General features: G+C 21.3%; 3 protein-coding genes across 3 annotated transcripts; 1 reads left to right on the top strand and 2 right to left on the bottom strand.

The window, feature by feature from the left end:
* Window positions 1-1,984: 1,984 nt before the first annotated feature.
* Window positions 1,985-6,784, bottom strand: PBANKA_1011400 (DNA topoisomerase 2, putative; the record flags this gene model as incomplete). The annotated part of the gene is made up of 4 exons (XM_034565192.1): window positions 1,985-2,023; window positions 2,130-2,198; window positions 2,289-2,407; window positions 2,593-6,784. The coding sequence occupies 4 exons, from the start codon at window positions 6,782-6,784 to the stop codon at window positions 1,985-1,987; spliced, it is 4,419 nt and encodes a 1,472-aa protein (XP_034421913.1).
* A 3,304-nt stretch (window positions 6,785-10,088) lies between these two features.
* PBANKA_1011300 (signal peptidase complex subunit SPC1, putative) lies at window positions 10,089-10,700 on the top strand (the record flags this gene model as incomplete). Its single annotated transcript, XM_034565191.1, has 3 exons — window positions 10,089-10,157; window positions 10,341-10,487; window positions 10,617-10,700. 3 exons carry the CDS (start codon window positions 10,089-10,091, stop codon window positions 10,698-10,700), a joined length of 300 nt encoding a protein of 99 aa, XP_034421912.1.
* An 82-nt stretch (window positions 10,701-10,782) lies between these two features.
* Window positions 10,783-16,333, bottom strand: PBANKA_1011200 (conserved Plasmodium protein, unknown function; the record flags this gene model as incomplete). The annotated part of the gene is made up of 2 exons (XM_034565190.1): window positions 10,783-11,023; window positions 11,211-16,333. 2 exons carry the CDS (start codon window positions 16,331-16,333, stop codon window positions 10,783-10,785), a joined length of 5,364 nt encoding a protein of 1,787 aa, XP_034421911.1.
* Between the last annotated feature and the right edge of the window lie 1,310 nt (window positions 16,334-17,643).

The raw sequence follows: 17,643 nt of genomic DNA, 5'->3' as shown, positions 1-17,643 counted from the left end.
TATTATAGTATGTGTAATTTATAGTATTATATATATATATTTATTTATGAGCGTACAATTTCTTGAAAATTGTAAGAAAAATAAATAACACGATAAACATAATTTATTATATACAATGCTTGGGGAAATAACGGGTAAACAAAATATATAAATAAAAAAAAATATACAAAATAAAACGTAATATGGCCAATAAAAATGTATATATGGCAATAAAAGATACGTAGTATATATAATATTAATTTTATTCAGGAGTTTTTAAAATAGAAAAATGAGAAGTGTTGCACAAAAAAAAAGCATAACAAAAAGAAAATATACTAAATATATATAATACATATTGTTCAAAAAATTGCAATTTTATTTTTGTTAATAAATTTAATTTAACCCATTTACGTACAATATTTTTCTAAAATGGGCACATATCTGCAAGTATGTTAACATTTTGTATATTTTTATTTGCATTTTTTGTTATTTTTTATTTTTATTATATTTACTGTGAAATTAAAAAAATTTTAATTATACATCATTCTTATGTATATAATTATATATATATATATATATATATAATGTGTGAAGGAAATAAAAGTAAAATCTTCTAATTTTACATTTACGTATAAAAGTAGTGTATAAATTAAGAGTATAATATTTGTATGTATGCACAATAGTAACATATAAATTAATAAATAAGTAAAGGCGATATTTTTCCAATAAGCATTATATTATTAATTCTTTACAAAACGATATGATCATATATTATTAAAAATGGAAAAAAACACACGAAGAAAAATTGAGAGAACAAATAGTTTAATGAATAGTTTGTTTAATATACTACATAATTTTTGCACATAAAATAATAATATACATTTAAGTAATTCTTTATAATAATTTCTCCTTTTTCTTATTATTACTACTATTTTTAAATGGTTGGCCTTTAATTTATTTAGGAATTAATTAAATAAGTATATGTATTTCTAAACCCTCTTTATAGTAAATTTCAGTTGAATAACTGAATTTTTGCATAAATGTGTAAATATATAAAGTATAAGAATACAGATAAAAAATAATACAAATTTAAAATATACAACAAAGATGTGCATATATATTAAGAAAACGCCATAACGTATAAATAACTAAAAATAATATTATTTTGAAATCATAATTTTTATTATTCATAAAATATATTATATAAAAAATTAGTTGCTATTATGGATATGTATAGACAATGATCAATGTTATATGTCATAGCCGTTCGTGGATTTTATTTGTTCTATTAAAAATATGTATAAACTATAAAATTGTATATTTTTTGTCTTCTATATTGTCCTAAAATAAAATGTTTTAAAATATGACCACAATATATTATCGAATAGTTTATCGAATTATAAACAATAATCGCGAAAAAAAATAAATATTTCCTCACAGCATTCACAACGATCAAATACATAATACTGTATTTTTAATACGAAACATTTCCTGTGCTTCAATAAAAAACAAATGTGATCCCTCTATTATATATTAAGGGAAAACTCGAGTTTGTGAATATTTTTCAAATTTCCCCTATATTTGTACCATAAAAAATATATAAATAAAAAAAAATAATTTTATAATGTTACTCTTAAAAATAAAAAGGAATTTTTCATTAATAATATATATAAATAATTTTATAACATATTATTTGATGTTTATATTAGTATGCATATTTTTTCGATAATCCGAACTATATGATATAATTAAACACACTGAAAAAAAAGATCGAAATTCACGAAAGATAAATAAAATAATAAATTCATAATGCTAACATGAATAATAAAAACGATTCATGACACACATATATCAACAAAAAAAAACGAAATATAAGAAAAAATAAAAACAGTTTTTTATATAAAAATGGCCATTTTCAAATTTTAAATAATATATATATTCAGACATTCTTTCATTATCCATTAATTCAATTCGTTATGTATTTATTAATTTGTTTTTACGATTTTTAAATGTTATAGGAACTGTCACTAGCATTTGATGAATCCTGTAAAAATAGAGAAATAAAATATATAATAATAAAATAATGCATAAATAGTGGAACGGAATTTTTGCATACTTATTAATAATTTTTCACACATTTAAAAACTTACATTTTTACTAGAATCCTCATCTCCAAAATCGAAATCGTCCTTTGATTTCGAGGTATCTAATAGTGTACTCTGTGATTGAAAAAGTAAAAATAATTGCAATTATTATTATAATCTCAAAAAAAAAAAAAATAGACAATAAATATAATTTTCAAAAGTTACCCTTTTCCTTTTGGGGGTGTTTCTGCTTCGAGGAGTTTCCTTAGCAGTATTATCTCCCTTCTCCATATTTTTCATTTTAATTGTTTCTGCTAATGTCAATCTAGGTTTTTTTTTTTTCTCTGAAAACGAAAAAAAAAAAAAAAAAAATGTGAATATTGTAAATATGGAAAACGTGAAATATGACATACATGTATAATATAGTTCTCTATCTCTTTCTATTAATGCATAAATAACAACTCGAATATTTGCATAACGGTAGCATTACAAAACTGCGATAAATGTGCATAAAATAAATATAAAGTACCAAGCTCTAATAGCTTATTTTTGATGCCTGAAAACTCATTTATATTAACGGTACTGTTAGGAGATACATTAATATTAATGGAATTAATTCCACCATGAGCTGGCGTTTGATCAATTCCATTATGATTACTACTAATGCTACCGTGATTAACTATTGGAGTATTAACAACGACATGCTTTGATGTATTTATGATTTTATTAATTAAAGGTGTATTATCAGAATTGTATGCATTATTTCCATTTTTTGAATAAGATAGATTGCTATCATCTATCTCATTAGAATTAATTAATATAGGAGTTTGCGTATTATTATCATCAACACTAATGCCAGAATCAATTTTTCTAATTTTTTTTCGAACACTAGTATTATTTTTTTTATTTGGTGTTTTTTTACTATTTTTTTTAATATTTAACGAATTAATCATAAATTCACTACTATCAGATGTATCACCTTCAGATTCATCATCAGATGTTAGTTTTTTTTTCTTTTTCTTTTTTTTAAATCCAGCTCCTATTTTTCTCCTTGCAACTTTAAATTTGTTACTTTCTTCTCTATTAGCTAATTCAACATTTCTTTGAAATTCTATGGCTTCTTCAACGTTTTCAATATCTTTTAACCACATTGTTTCAACAGTAATACTTTTTAAAATTTCAAGTTCTTGTTCTTTTTCTTTTAATTGGGATAGTAACTCTTCTACTTTTTCTAGAGTTAAACTAAAAATAGGCATATTTAGTAAATAATTATAATCTTTTACAGTTACACCAGCAATTATTTCTTCATTATCTTCAGGATTTTCAGCTGCATCTAATAATTCTTGTTCAAAGATTTCTTCTTTCTTAACTTTATGAATATCCTTATATGGATCATATCCTTTTCTATATAATTCTTCAACAAGTATTTTTTTTTTTTTTTTATTAACAACTAATTCTCCATTAATTATAGCTAATATAAATTTGGTTTTATTTGAAATAATTCTTTTTTCTTTTTCCAATTTGCTTATTAAATAATTTTTTCTATCAGTGTATGCATTTAATCTATGAAAACAAAAATCTTTTAAAATATCTAATTCAGATGCATATCTTTGTAATTTTAAATTTGGATCAAACAATGTCATATTTGTAGTTGTTAAAGTGCTTTTTAATTTAAAAACTTTTTCTAATCCTTCTTCTTCTGCTCTTTTTAATTTTGTTGGATCCATTTTAATAGTAAAACAAACATCTTCATGCGAACTATTATCTATGTAATCTATGATTAATTGATTTTTTTCATCTGTTAATAACTCTTCTAAGAATTCTTTATAATCTTGTGTCCATCGTTTTATTGGTAATTCTGTAATTTCTAATGTTTCATCATCTATTTTGTTAATAATACCTATTGTTTCATATCCTGATTTACCATTGGGTTCAATTCTTCCTTTAAAATCTTTATACCATGGTACCATCGGTACTAATGGTTCTTTATCTATATATTTTTTAATATTATTAATTATATCTTTATAATTATAATTTGGAATAAATGATGAATATCCAGTTCCTATTCCTTCACAGCCATTTACTAGAATCGTAGGAATAACTGGTATATAATATTGTGGTTCTATTTTTTGTCCCTCTTCATTTAAATATTTTAAAATCGGATCATCATATTCATTAAATATACTTCTAGTGGATGATGCAAGTTTTGTAAATATATATCTAGCTGCAGATGCATCTTTACCACCTTCTTTTCTACTACCAAATTGTCCGCATGGTTCTAAAAAATTTATGTTATTTGAACCAACAAATGTTTGAGCCATATTTATAATAGTTTGTTGTAATGATGACTCTCCATGATGATATGCACTATGTTCTGCAATATAACCTACAAGTTGAGCAACTTTACATTCATTTCTTAAATTTCTTTTAAAGCAACCATATAAAACTTTTCTTTGTCCGGGTTTCCATCCATCCATAATATTCGGTATACTTCTTTCTGTGTCATATCTAGAATAATAAATTAATTCTTTATTTACAAAATCATAATATGATAAATCCTTTTCTTTATGATCAACATATGAACCAAGTATAAAATTTTGTAGCCATAATTTTCGATCTTCAATTCTTTTTTTACTAAAAGCCATATCTATTGAATCACCATCTCTATCTCCTGTCCATAAAAAAACAATTTTATGACTTTGAATATCAGAAAAATATTGTTTAAATTCTTTATCAGTTGAAGTACCCAAACCTTTGTAGTATTTTATTTTCCATCCTACTAAATTTGTATTTTCTTTCCATTGTTCATATTCGGCAATTGTAAAAAAAGATAACTCCTGATTCCCTTTTTGAACCTTAACTATAGGAGTAACAAATTCGCAAAGAAAGCCTTTATGTTTTAAAAGACTGGGCCAAAATTTATGAATCATATTAATTAATAAACCCTTGATGTGAGATCCATCATAATCCTGATCCGTCATAATCATTAAAGAACCATATCTAAGTCCTTTAATATCTTGTTTATTTTTATCAGTAATATCTAATCCCATAATTTTAAATATATTTTGAATTTCTTTATTATCCATTAATTGTTTAAAAGATGCATCTCGTACATTAAGAAGTTTACCCTTTAATGGAAATACACCATATCTATCTCTGCCTACAATTGATAATCCAGCTAAACAAGATGTTTTAGCACTATCCCCTTCCGTTAAAATTAATGTACATTCTTGACTATATTTACTTCCCGCATCATTAGCATCTTCTAATTTCGGTATTCCAATAATTCTTTCTCGGGCTTTTGAAGAACCTGCTTTCATTTTTTTTCGAAGTTCAACTTGAGCTTTGGCTTGTGCCCATAATAATATATTACTGAGTATAGAACTTTTTAAAACATTGTTTATTGTTTTATCTGTTAAAATACATTTACTTCCAAATTTGGATTGTTTAGTAGTTAAGGTTTCTTTAGTTTGTGAATCAAATGTTGGATTAACTATTAGGCAATTAACAAATACCCATAAATGATTTCTTATATGACCAGATTTTATTTCCATACCTCCTTTATTTTTTGCATTAGCCTTTTTGCTAAGAGAATTTAATAATTGATCAACAATATAACTTACATGTGTACCACCTTTAGTAGTACAAATACTATTAACAAAAGAAACTTGTTGAAATTGTGATCCATCTGTTTTAGAAATAACTATTTCCCATCTATGTTGTTTTTCATGAATTTTTACTATTTCTTCTTCATATTTATTATTGTTAAAATTCGAATTTCCATTTTCTTCAGTTGTTTTAGATGGAGTAATATCACCTGCACCTCCTCCATTGTCATGGAAAATACTAACATCTAGATTATCAATAGTTTTATTAACACTTGCATCTGTATTACCATTTAATGCATTTTTAGAAACACTGGGATTGGTATTAGGATGGCTATTATCTCTTAAATATAAATCAACATAGCTTTTAAAATCTTTAACAGGTAATCTTGTGCCATTTAAATATACACGAACATTACATGTACCTGCTAAATCATATACTCTTTTATGTAATAAGCATTCTATATCATCATCAAGCTCGGCCATACCAAATTTATCTAAATCTGGTTTAAATGTTACTTTTACATAATCTTTTCCATTATAATTTTTTATATGTGGTTCAGAAAACTTTGACATATTTTGAGACCATGTCATTTTAAATTCTCTTTTTCTTGAACTATCTCCACATTGAACAGTAAATTCTTTACTAAAAATATTTGTTAGCTTAGCTCCGAAACCGTTTCGACCCCCCGTTATTCTATCTTCAGCATCATCATAATTATCTGATGTTAATAATTCACCAAATATCATATGTGGTACATATATATTCATTTCTTTATGTATATCTACTGGTATACCTTCTCCATCATTATATACGCTTATTCTTTTTTGCTCTTTATTTATTTCTATTTTTATACAAGTCATAGGATTTTCACTTTTTTCTTTTTCCCTCGCTTTTACATCAGCAGCATTGACGATAATTTCATCAAATATTTTATATAACCCTGGTACATAAGTTATATTTTTTTGAACCATTCGATTTTTTTCTTTATTCCATATCCATAATAATTGAGTATGCATTTCAACACTACCTATATAGGTATCAGGCCTCAACAAAATGTGCTCAATTTGAGACTTTTTCTGATACCGCTCTTCAATTGTTTTATTTTTCGACATGATTTAAAGGATAAAAAAAAATCGTTAAATTAAATGATGGATGTTCAAACTAGATTTCTTTAGGGATACGAAATCATCAAAAATAAAGCACCTTCGGTTATATAACACTTGTATGCATTTTTAAATTTTTTAGAAATTTTTTTTTAAAGATTATATATATTTATTATGTGTCAAAATAGTATAATATGTTTATGTATATTATATAACGAACAATCTAAAAAAACAACTTATATATGAAAATTATAAAATCCTCACAAATTGTATTAAATTTTAATGTAGCCACATATGTAAAATATATTGTTAAAAGATTACTATATTTTTGAATTTATATAGTAATGAATGACACAAGTGTAGTCATGTATATTTTAAAACGTTTTAAAGAGTTATATTAAAAAGGATTGAATAAAAAAAATGAAATGAAGAAATAGTTATGATAAGAATGTGTGTATATATAATGCGAGACAGAAACCAGCCAATAATTATTTGACTAAAAAAATTCATACGAATAAGTCAAGCGATAGTCTGTTGTTTTTTGATTTTATTAAAAGTGTCAATGTTACAAAATATGTATATATATTATAAATGTAGACATTGGGAAAGGTGATTATATATTCATAGTGAAACAGCGAAAAGTTGTGCATATATATAATGAGGGATTAAGGTAGTATATTTTCTATAAAAGTGTGCACACAATAAGCGATTGAGTAAAATGTGATGTCAATTTTTATATTCGAAAATGTAGCCAAACAACTGATTACATTACTAAACAAAGTGAGTAACATACATATATATGTAATAATATAACATAAATTACTACGGAATAAAATAATATAAAGTAAACAAAATTACTCTATAATAAATGGAAGTATCTTTTATTTCATTTTTGATCAGATGTAATTTTGTCTCATTTTTCTTATAAATAAGATATCTAAGTATTATCATATATATAATAAAAATAAAACTTATACATGAATACTTTAAAGTGAAGATACACATTCATACTATTATATGTACATGTACAACGAATACATACTGAGTATTGTACATGTACAGTTTCGATTTAATATAACGATTTTATATATTCGACTTTGTGCATATTTATAAAAAACAATAAAAGGTGTAAAATACAAATTATAAAATAAAGAAAAATAAATTATTATGAATTATTTTTCTTTAATATATATATATTACTATAAAATAGTATTAATAATAAATAAAAAAAAGATAAGCATATATTATAATAAAACACGATAACATTAATTAAAGGCGCAATTATAAAATTTAAAGCATTGCTATATTGCGCATATAAAAAAAATATTAAAAAATAATTTTTTATGATATATTTGAAAAAAAAAAATACGTACTTTATATTATAATGCGCAAATAAAGAAACTTAAAAAATAATTCATTCATTTTATAAATAATAAAAATAAATAAATTCATGAAGAAATGAAAAAATATATTTTTAAAAAATAATCCTATAAATGTTTGGTTAAAATAGAAAGTAATAGCAGATGTATAGAATGAAAACGGCAAAAAATTAAAGAGAAAAAAATAAACACTTTCAAAAAAAAGAATCGAAAAAAACATCAAATAAAATAAGTGTTATAAATTTATATAAATAAAATATATAAAAATCAAAAATATTATATAGAATGTTATATGCTTAAATTGTAAAAAGATGGCATAAAAATTTTTATTTGACGATTTCTAAAGAGGCATTATTTATGATGGGTTTTCATATTAAAAGCACTTCGAAAATAAACATATGAAATAAAATATTCTTTTTTATTTTAATTATATGTTTTTTTTTAAACGTAAAAAATGGGTATAATTGCAGTAAAGTGTTAGTTAGAAAAATATAAAGACAAATTTTTATTATTATGTGTTAATGTGTTAAATTAATTAATTATTTGTCTACTTTTTTTTTTCTTATTTTCGTTATCATTTAGAGATAAACTATAAATGAAAAATAGTTTTCAGTATTGAATATCCGTATTTTTTTTATGCTGTTAATTTATATTACTAAAGTTTTTAATTATAATATGTTAATACGATAAAATAATAATTTAATATAATTCTTTGTTTAAATAAATAATTTTTAACTTGCTAACAATTATAAAGTATGTCAAATTATTATAAATATTTCATTCTCTGTTTGTTTTGTTTTAATAAAATCATAAAATAGGCCTATATATTATGTTTCAATTTTTTTTTAAGAAATTTAAATAAATAATTTCTATTATTTCACACTTGCTCTTTTCTTATATATATCATGAAATAGTCATAATATCCTTCTATAATATCAGTTTAATGATATGTTAAAAAAAAAATATTATATATGTAAGAAAAAAACATTAATATAAAGACAAATCCTTATACTATCGAAGTTATATCATATATTGTGGAGGATGCTTAGGTGATTTAAGATATATCGAAATTAATAAACAAGTAAAACAATCAAACAAGCAAATAAATGACTATGTATTATAAAAATGGTGAAAACATAATTATATACCTATTCGAATGCTCTAAAATATTTGTCATTGTATTTTTTATAAGTACTATATGAATTTCTTTAAACAGAAAAATATATTCAAAAAAACTATTTTTAAATTATCCATTTTATAAAATGTTAACTTCTATAATTAGGGGCCATATATATATATATACTATGTGTGTTTTGCCCCATAAAATGCATTAAAAATATATACTTGTGGATACAGGAAAATATGTTATTTCATATTACGAAGTTTTTTAGCTTATTCTATATAAATATGGCGATGGAATAAGTAATAAAAATAAAAAAAAAAATTTTACAAATCCTTTGAAGTTTCCATATTTAGAAATAGTGGAATTTTTATTTTCTTGGATGTAGTAGGCATTAATTGCGGTCGTTTTGTTTTGCGTTACTTATTTTTTGTTTTTCCTAAAATATTTAAAATTGTACAAAAGGGCTTAAAAAAGGTATAAAATTTTATTATTTTAAAGTATACCATAAAAGAGGAGTAATCTGAAAATTAAAAAAAAACTTATAATAAGCCATTTAAGAGCTCTGTTAATGTTCAGCTATTAATAATATAATATATATATGCATTATTAAATTACTAAAATGATAACATACTACATAGTATAATCAGTAACTATCGTGAAAAGTTTTGTTAGAATTTTTTAAAGAAAATCATATATATTTTAATACTTTTGTATATGCTTGAAATCGTTAGGGAATAAAATATCGATACAAAAAATAAGAGTTATTGTGCTATTTCCCTTTTTTTAGAAATATTATTATATATATTATACAATGGGATTTTTTTCATGTATCATAAATATGATTATAAATACTTGGGTGTGTCTAGTGAGAAATCAAATGGTAAGATATAAAATTAAAAAATTTTACAAAGTTTTTGGATAAAAAAAAAAAAAATGAAGCTTAAAAACATATATGCGATTGGAAATTCAAAATAAGTTGAAAACAATAACATATTAAAAAAACAAAAAAAGAAAAAGAAATTTACAATGAATATGTGTCATATTTCTTTGGGTATATTTGCAGGATTTCCAAGGTCAAAAGCTAGCATTCTTAATTAAAAATATAATATTTACAATTTCTACAATCGTTTCAATAGCTATAGGATATTATAAACAAAATTTAGCTTTAAGTACCTACATTATTTTGGTTGGAACAGCCTTATCAATCATAGTAATAATTATCAAAATCATTACAAAAGTTGTATTATTTATACGCTATGATACGAGCATTTTTCTAAGTATTTACATTCAACTTTAAAACATGTTTTTTTCCTTTTCCCTTTTTGTACCATTTTTTTAGCTGATAATCCCAACATGGCCAATATACAATAGGCATCCAATTAGATGGGGAGAACCATCATTGACAAAAAATAAAAAGAAATAATTCATATCATGGAAATGCGTAATTATCATATAAATATTTTTTTTTTTTTTGAAAAATTATAGATTATGTTGATAATTTATAATTATATATATTTATATTTTTTATATTTTTGAAACTCATTAATAAAGTCTAAAATAATATTATTTATTCTTTTATTAAAATTAGTAGACAAAATATTATATAATATTAAATTAAGTTCATTTAAATTGGCTTCCACATTTTTGCTAATTTCGTCATATTTATTGATCTTCAATTTAATTAATCCATCATAAATATCATTAATATTATATAAGTTAAATTGAATATCGATCCTTATATTGTATCTATGAAAAAAAAAAAAATACATATATATATAATTACTAAAAATATAAAATTTATTCACATATCTAAACATGGCAATGAGCTATAGTAGATCGAATAATGTGTAGTATTATTTTTATAAACATATATATATGTAGTTATATATTAAATGAACATATATAATTGTATGGAATGCTTTTTCATTTTAACCTTGATTGAACTATTGTTAAAAGTTCCTTATATATATAAATATCTGAGACAATCTGTTTTAAAAAATTATCTTTAATTTCAAGTGAGCTCAAATAATTATCCAAATAATCAGTTTCCTTTTTAGAAAAACAAATGTAAAAAATTATAATTATTAACTCAGGCTTGAAATTAAGCTGATTTATGTTTAACTGATATGCATTATTAATATACTGGGTTATTATATAATACCACATGGTATTTTTAATATATGGATTTATATAATTTTTTAATATATTTATTAAATTATTTTTTTTAAGAAAATAGAATATATCATAAAATTGGTCCATAACATTTTGATGATTATATGTATTTCCTAAAATACGATTTAATTTGTTTAATTCGTTCATATAAACATTTTTATTTCCGCTGTTTTTTTTTTTATTAAGAATATTTAAATTTTTCATAAATTTTATTCGTAATATATATTTTTTTTTTTTATGCACATTAGATAGTGAAATAATTTTTTTTTTAAAAACCATATTTTCATTAATAGTAGAGTGTTGTATCGGGTGTGTCACTTCATCATTTCGTTGGATATTTTTTCCTTCTTTTCGTTTTTCTTTAATATTTTTTTTTTTATGAAAATATTGCATATATAATTTAAGCTTGATTTTTTTCATTTTCTCAAAATATAAAAGTAAATTATTCTTCATTTGATAAAGTTGCTCATCATAAGAATTAAGAAATAGATTATCAATATTGATAGATGATATAAATTTTTTTTTTTTCTGTATATCATTTATTTTATTATTTTCATTTTTTTGTATATTATATATATATATTCTGTTAATTTTGGCATGCTTTATTATTTTTTTTTTCTGTCTTATCGTTAAACATTTCTTGAGTTGATTCTTTGTCTTTATTTTGGGAATACTAAATTTGAATATATTTTCTTTTATAAATATTTCATATGTTTCTATTTTTCTTTTTTCGAATAAATAATTATAGTAGTTAATATCTTTGAGCATGCTTTTTATACTATCATATTTGTTTTTGTCATATATGACGTAGCTAAAAAATGAAGCATTACAAACAATAAGTTCACTTTTATCGTTAAAGCAGATAAAGGTATTTTTATTATGAAACAAAGAATTATTATTCTCAATATTATAATTACTATAAATTATGGAATTGTTTTCCCTTTTTTTTACGAGATCATAACAATCTATTACTATACACTTTTCATTGTTAATTGTTATAAATACTTTGTTTTTAAAATTATTTTTCTTCATATTATTTATTTGCTTTTCTAGGCGCTTGTATTTTTCTTCATATAAATTTCTCAATTTTTGTCTAATTTTTTTTTTTAATTTTCGATAATTAAGGTACGTGTTATAATACATAGTAAGATAATCATTGTCAAAATATTTATTTATTTTTTCAAGATATGTGCTATATATATTTAATTTATTGTATTTATCATATTTTATATATTTTTTTTCGTACTTTTCTCTTTGCATTAAATAAAAGTTAAAAAAGCAGTTCTTAAGAAAGTCAGAAATTAAATCAAGGCGTTCTTCTTTCATAAAAAATAAATATAAAACATCAAAATAATTTAAATTATATGACACATTATTATAAATATCCATATAACTATTTATTAATATTGTCTCATTCAATTTTTTATGTTTGTACATTTTATGAATATTATACGAATTTTTTATTAAGTTTTTAAAAATAGTGTAATAATATTGAGGATGTTTTTCTTCAACAATTTTATTATCAAAAAAATTGAAATTTTTTTTTTTTCCATTTGAAGTTAATATATCATATTTTGCTAGTTTATTTATATTATCTATATATGTTTCAAGAATTTTGCCCTTTATTACGTCCTTAATTTTTTTTAATTTTATAAATATACCCTTACATATATTATCATAGTATAAATTAAAATAAAAATCATTAATTATAACCTTATTAAAATTTGATAGGTTTAAATAGCTATTATTATTTATATTTAAAATGATAGGAATGTCTTCATATCTTTTAGGAATTAAAAAATAGTTTGTTGAATTTTTAGAAAAATTTTGTAAATTGTTATTTGATAATGTATATTTAGGAAATATTTTTCTAAAATTTAAAAACATAAAATATTTTATAAAATGTAATCTATACATATCATCAGATATAATCATGTAATTATCATCTACGTTATTCTGAATTTCAATAATACTTTTTTTTCTTTCACAATTTTGAGATAACACAAAAATTTGCTCATGTAATTGATTTATTTTGTTAATTAAAAGATTGTACTGATTTAATTTATTTTTATTATATATTTGAAAATCTTCTACAAATATGCTACTTACCGATATATTGTATGATGAAATATCAATACAAGATAAAACAATTTTAACAATATTATTTTTTATTAATTCAGTGAGAAATTTTTTTTCTATATCATTTAAATGAGTATTTATAAGAAAAATACCTTTATATAAATATTTTATAAACATTAATATGTTTTCGTTTTTTGTGTCTATTATTGTTTGGTTATATTTTTTTAATTTGTCTTTTAATTTTTCACACATTTCTTTATTAATTAATTTGAAAATAGTATATAAATTTTTGGAAAATGACAAAAATTCAACCTTGTTAAAAATATAATATATACAAGGATATATTTCTACTATGTTATTTATTCTTTTTTCATCATCTCTTTTACTATTATTATACTTTTCTAAGTTATCTTTAAAGTTTTGGGAAAAATTGGATGTATTTTGAGTCCAAAGTTGTTTATCCTCATCACATTGGTCATATTGAATATTTATGTAGTTTGTTTTAAAATTACTCCTATTTTTTTTTTCAATTGGAGTATGTATATTTTGTTTAACACTGTGAGGATTGTATAGATAATAAAATTGTTTATTTATATAATCATTTTTATTTTTATTATTGGAAAGTCTTGATTTTTCCGATATGTCCAAGCTGTTTTGAACGATGTTAATATTTTTGGACAATATTTTTGCCTTGTCATTTGATTGAAGATTTTCCTTTTTTTCAATATAGAATGGATTGATAATATTTTTTTTCAAAAATATAGATCCTTTTTTTTTATTATTAATAATAAAGTTTAAATAATCCGAAATATTAAAACTGTATGCGTGCCCCGCTTTTTTTTTTTTTTTTTTAACAATTTTTTTGGCTATATTTATATTTCTTTTTATATCGCTACTTTTTTTTTTTAATTTGTTCAAATTATATAAATTATGTTCTTTTAAATATTTTATTATTATTTTTTTTCTGTAATTATTAAATATAGACAAATTTTCTGCATTTTTTTCAGCAACATTGTTTTTCTTTCGATTTTTTATATAACTTAAAATAAGTGATTCAAAATTTTTGTCATAGTTTGATAGGTCATAGTTATGTCTTAGGGTGTTCGGGATGTGCTCATCTTCAAAATTTTTGTTTCCAAGTTTTAAAATGTATTTTTTGTGTAATAAAAATGTATTTTTTTCTTTAGAAAAATTTATTATCATGCAGTTATTATGCACACTTGCTATCCAAAATTGAAATAATTTCAAATTAAAATTGTCATTGCATAAAAAATTAAAGCTTATTTTATTTTGTTTTTCATTCAAGTTTAGTAATGAAAAAATATTTTCATATATATTTTTTTCCATCACATTATTTTCATAATTATATTTCAAGCTAAAATTATCAAAAAAAAATTTACATTTATAATATCCCCTTTTATGCCCATTCTCTTCGCATATGTCATTTAGCTTGTTCACCCTTATGTCAATAAGACTTGAAAAGAAATGTCGTAAATTTACAAAAAAATTTTCACAATGATTGTTGTTTTTTATTACATTATTACTATTTATATTTTTTTGTGATGAATAAATTCCATCATTCTTTAAGTAACCACGCAAATTATTATAAGGGATGATTTCATTTTGGCTGATTAAAAAGCATAATTTTAAAAATTCATTATATGACAATAAAATAATGGAAAATTTATTATCATTGTGTATATACCTTTTATAATTAAAAAAACTAACCACGTCTTCTCCATATATATTTTTCAAATATTCATAAAATTCTTCTACATTAGCATCATCTTTATCATATAAATATATAAACACGTTATTTATATGACTATTTATTTCTCGATTATTTTCGTTTAATTCGTAAAATAATTTTTCTTTTTGATATATATACTTTATATAAACTGAATAAAAATATTGAAGATGAAAAAATAATTTTTTTTCAATTTCATTTTCGTATTTAAAAAATATATTATTATTTAAAAAATCCTCTTTATTATACTTATTATTAGACAAACAATTTAGTATATTGTCTATGCATGCTTTAATAGAAATAATATTTATAGGTTTGCCCCATATATTTAATGCCACATTATTTTTGTTTTCATAATTATATTTATTTAATTTATAAAATAAACAAGTTATTTTTGTTACCAATTTGTTTAATTCATCCTTTTTAGGATAATTATATATGAAATTATTTTTTAAAATATTAGTTAGTACACATTTAATATTACTATTACACATTGGTGTTTCCGAACTGTTTTGTTCATTTCCTTTTTCATTGGAATTTGACGAAATATTATCATAGGAAAATTTTAATGCACACCATTTTTGTTTTTTCCTTGCGATAATACTTATTTTATTAAATAAATTAAATATATAATTGTTATATATGTTCCATTTGTGTTTATTTTTTTTATGAAGACAATTTGCATAATAATTAAAAGGATTGGCTTTTGCTAAAGTGTATACACACTTTTTTTTTTTTAAAAATATATTAGTAATAAAAAAAGGAGTTATAATTTTGCATGTGATTGTTCTTTTTTCAAATGAGCAAGAGAAATAATTGTTTTTAAATTTCTTTATTTTTTTTAATTTCTTCCATTTCTTAACTGCGTTTTCTACAATGTTTGTAAAATATATTTTTCTCCATTTTGAAGAATACTGATTGGTCTTAATATATTTAGTCCTTCCCTTTTGCGCTCGAAAAAATATAGTACTATTTTCTTTTTTATGATTAGAAAAATTGCAATTAATTTTTTGAAATAAAATCAATAAAAGGATTAATATTAATAAATAACATTCCATTTAACTTTTATAAAAAACTGTATTCATATGTATGTATACACTAACAAATGAAATAAAACAATAGCATCTTTGATAAAAGCCTCTATCTACGGCCATATACAACATGCACATTGATATATATGTGTGTGAATTTTCTTACATTGTATATAATAGATTGGGAGTATAAACTTTTTATATATATACATATTGCTTGCATAAAGATAGTTAATATCATTATATTTGTCTTAGGAAATAATCAAATTTCAGAGATAAAAGGTTATATTTACATAAAAAAGAAAACAAAATATACATTTTCTGTAGTATTAGCTAAATAAATACTCGTAATAATATTAATATTATATTTATGGTATATTTCTTAATTTTTTATTATTTATGATTTATTTTATATTTTAAATTTGTATTACTCTTGTTCTGGGAATTAACATTTTTTCTTCATTTACCAGCTTATTATTTTTATACAATACATTATATAAATAACGCCACCATGATGTATTTTCAACGGATTGTAGAAATTTAAAGAAAAAAATTAAATTATTTAATTATAAAAAAAGGAAAATAATATAACAATAACAAAAATAATTAGTATTACAAAATTTTGCTATGCAAATGCTTCCCCCCTTTTTTTTCTTGTTTTTTTAAATACCATGCATATATTATATACTTGTAGAAATAAATGCGCGATGAGGAGAATTTGAAATTTGTAAAAAGTAATATTTATCTCAATGTGAAAAAAAAATAGTAACTTCAACTATGGTTTATATTTTAATATTAATAAATAAAATATTGAAATATATTCTTATCCAAAAAAAAGCAAAAAAATCAAGTCTTAAATTTTATGTATATTTAATAAAATTAGACCATATTGCATGCCTATATAAATATAGCAAATATTTGTTATATGTATTATTATTGTTTTCATTGAATATAAATTTGTTCAAATTTAAAATACAAAATTTGAAAAAATGTAAGTTATTTGAAATAAAAAAAAAATGGTCATACACGTTTAAAATGTATTTTTGTTAAAATATTAATACAAAAAAAAGCAATAATAACAATATCATATATGATACATATATATGATTTTAATATGCCTTGAAGTTTTAAGGGCGGCGTGAATAATATCTTCGTAAAATACACATTTAAAGGTTAAGAACAATTTTTATTTTTATAATTTGATGGTATTTATCTTTATTTTAGATAAAGGATATGGTTTGCCGCATTTTTGAAAATAATTACACTAATTTTCCTCATTCTTTGCATATGTATGTTTTTTTTTCGCTATTTTTTGTATTAAATATAGAATTTCGCAT

This window comes from Plasmodium berghei, assembly GCF_900002375.2.
Source record: "Plasmodium berghei ANKA genome assembly, chromosome: 10".
NCBI classification, from domain to species: domain Eukaryota; phylum Apicomplexa; class Aconoidasida; order Haemosporida; family Plasmodiidae; genus Plasmodium; species Plasmodium berghei.
This window is presented reverse-complemented; position numbering and strand designations above follow the sequence as displayed.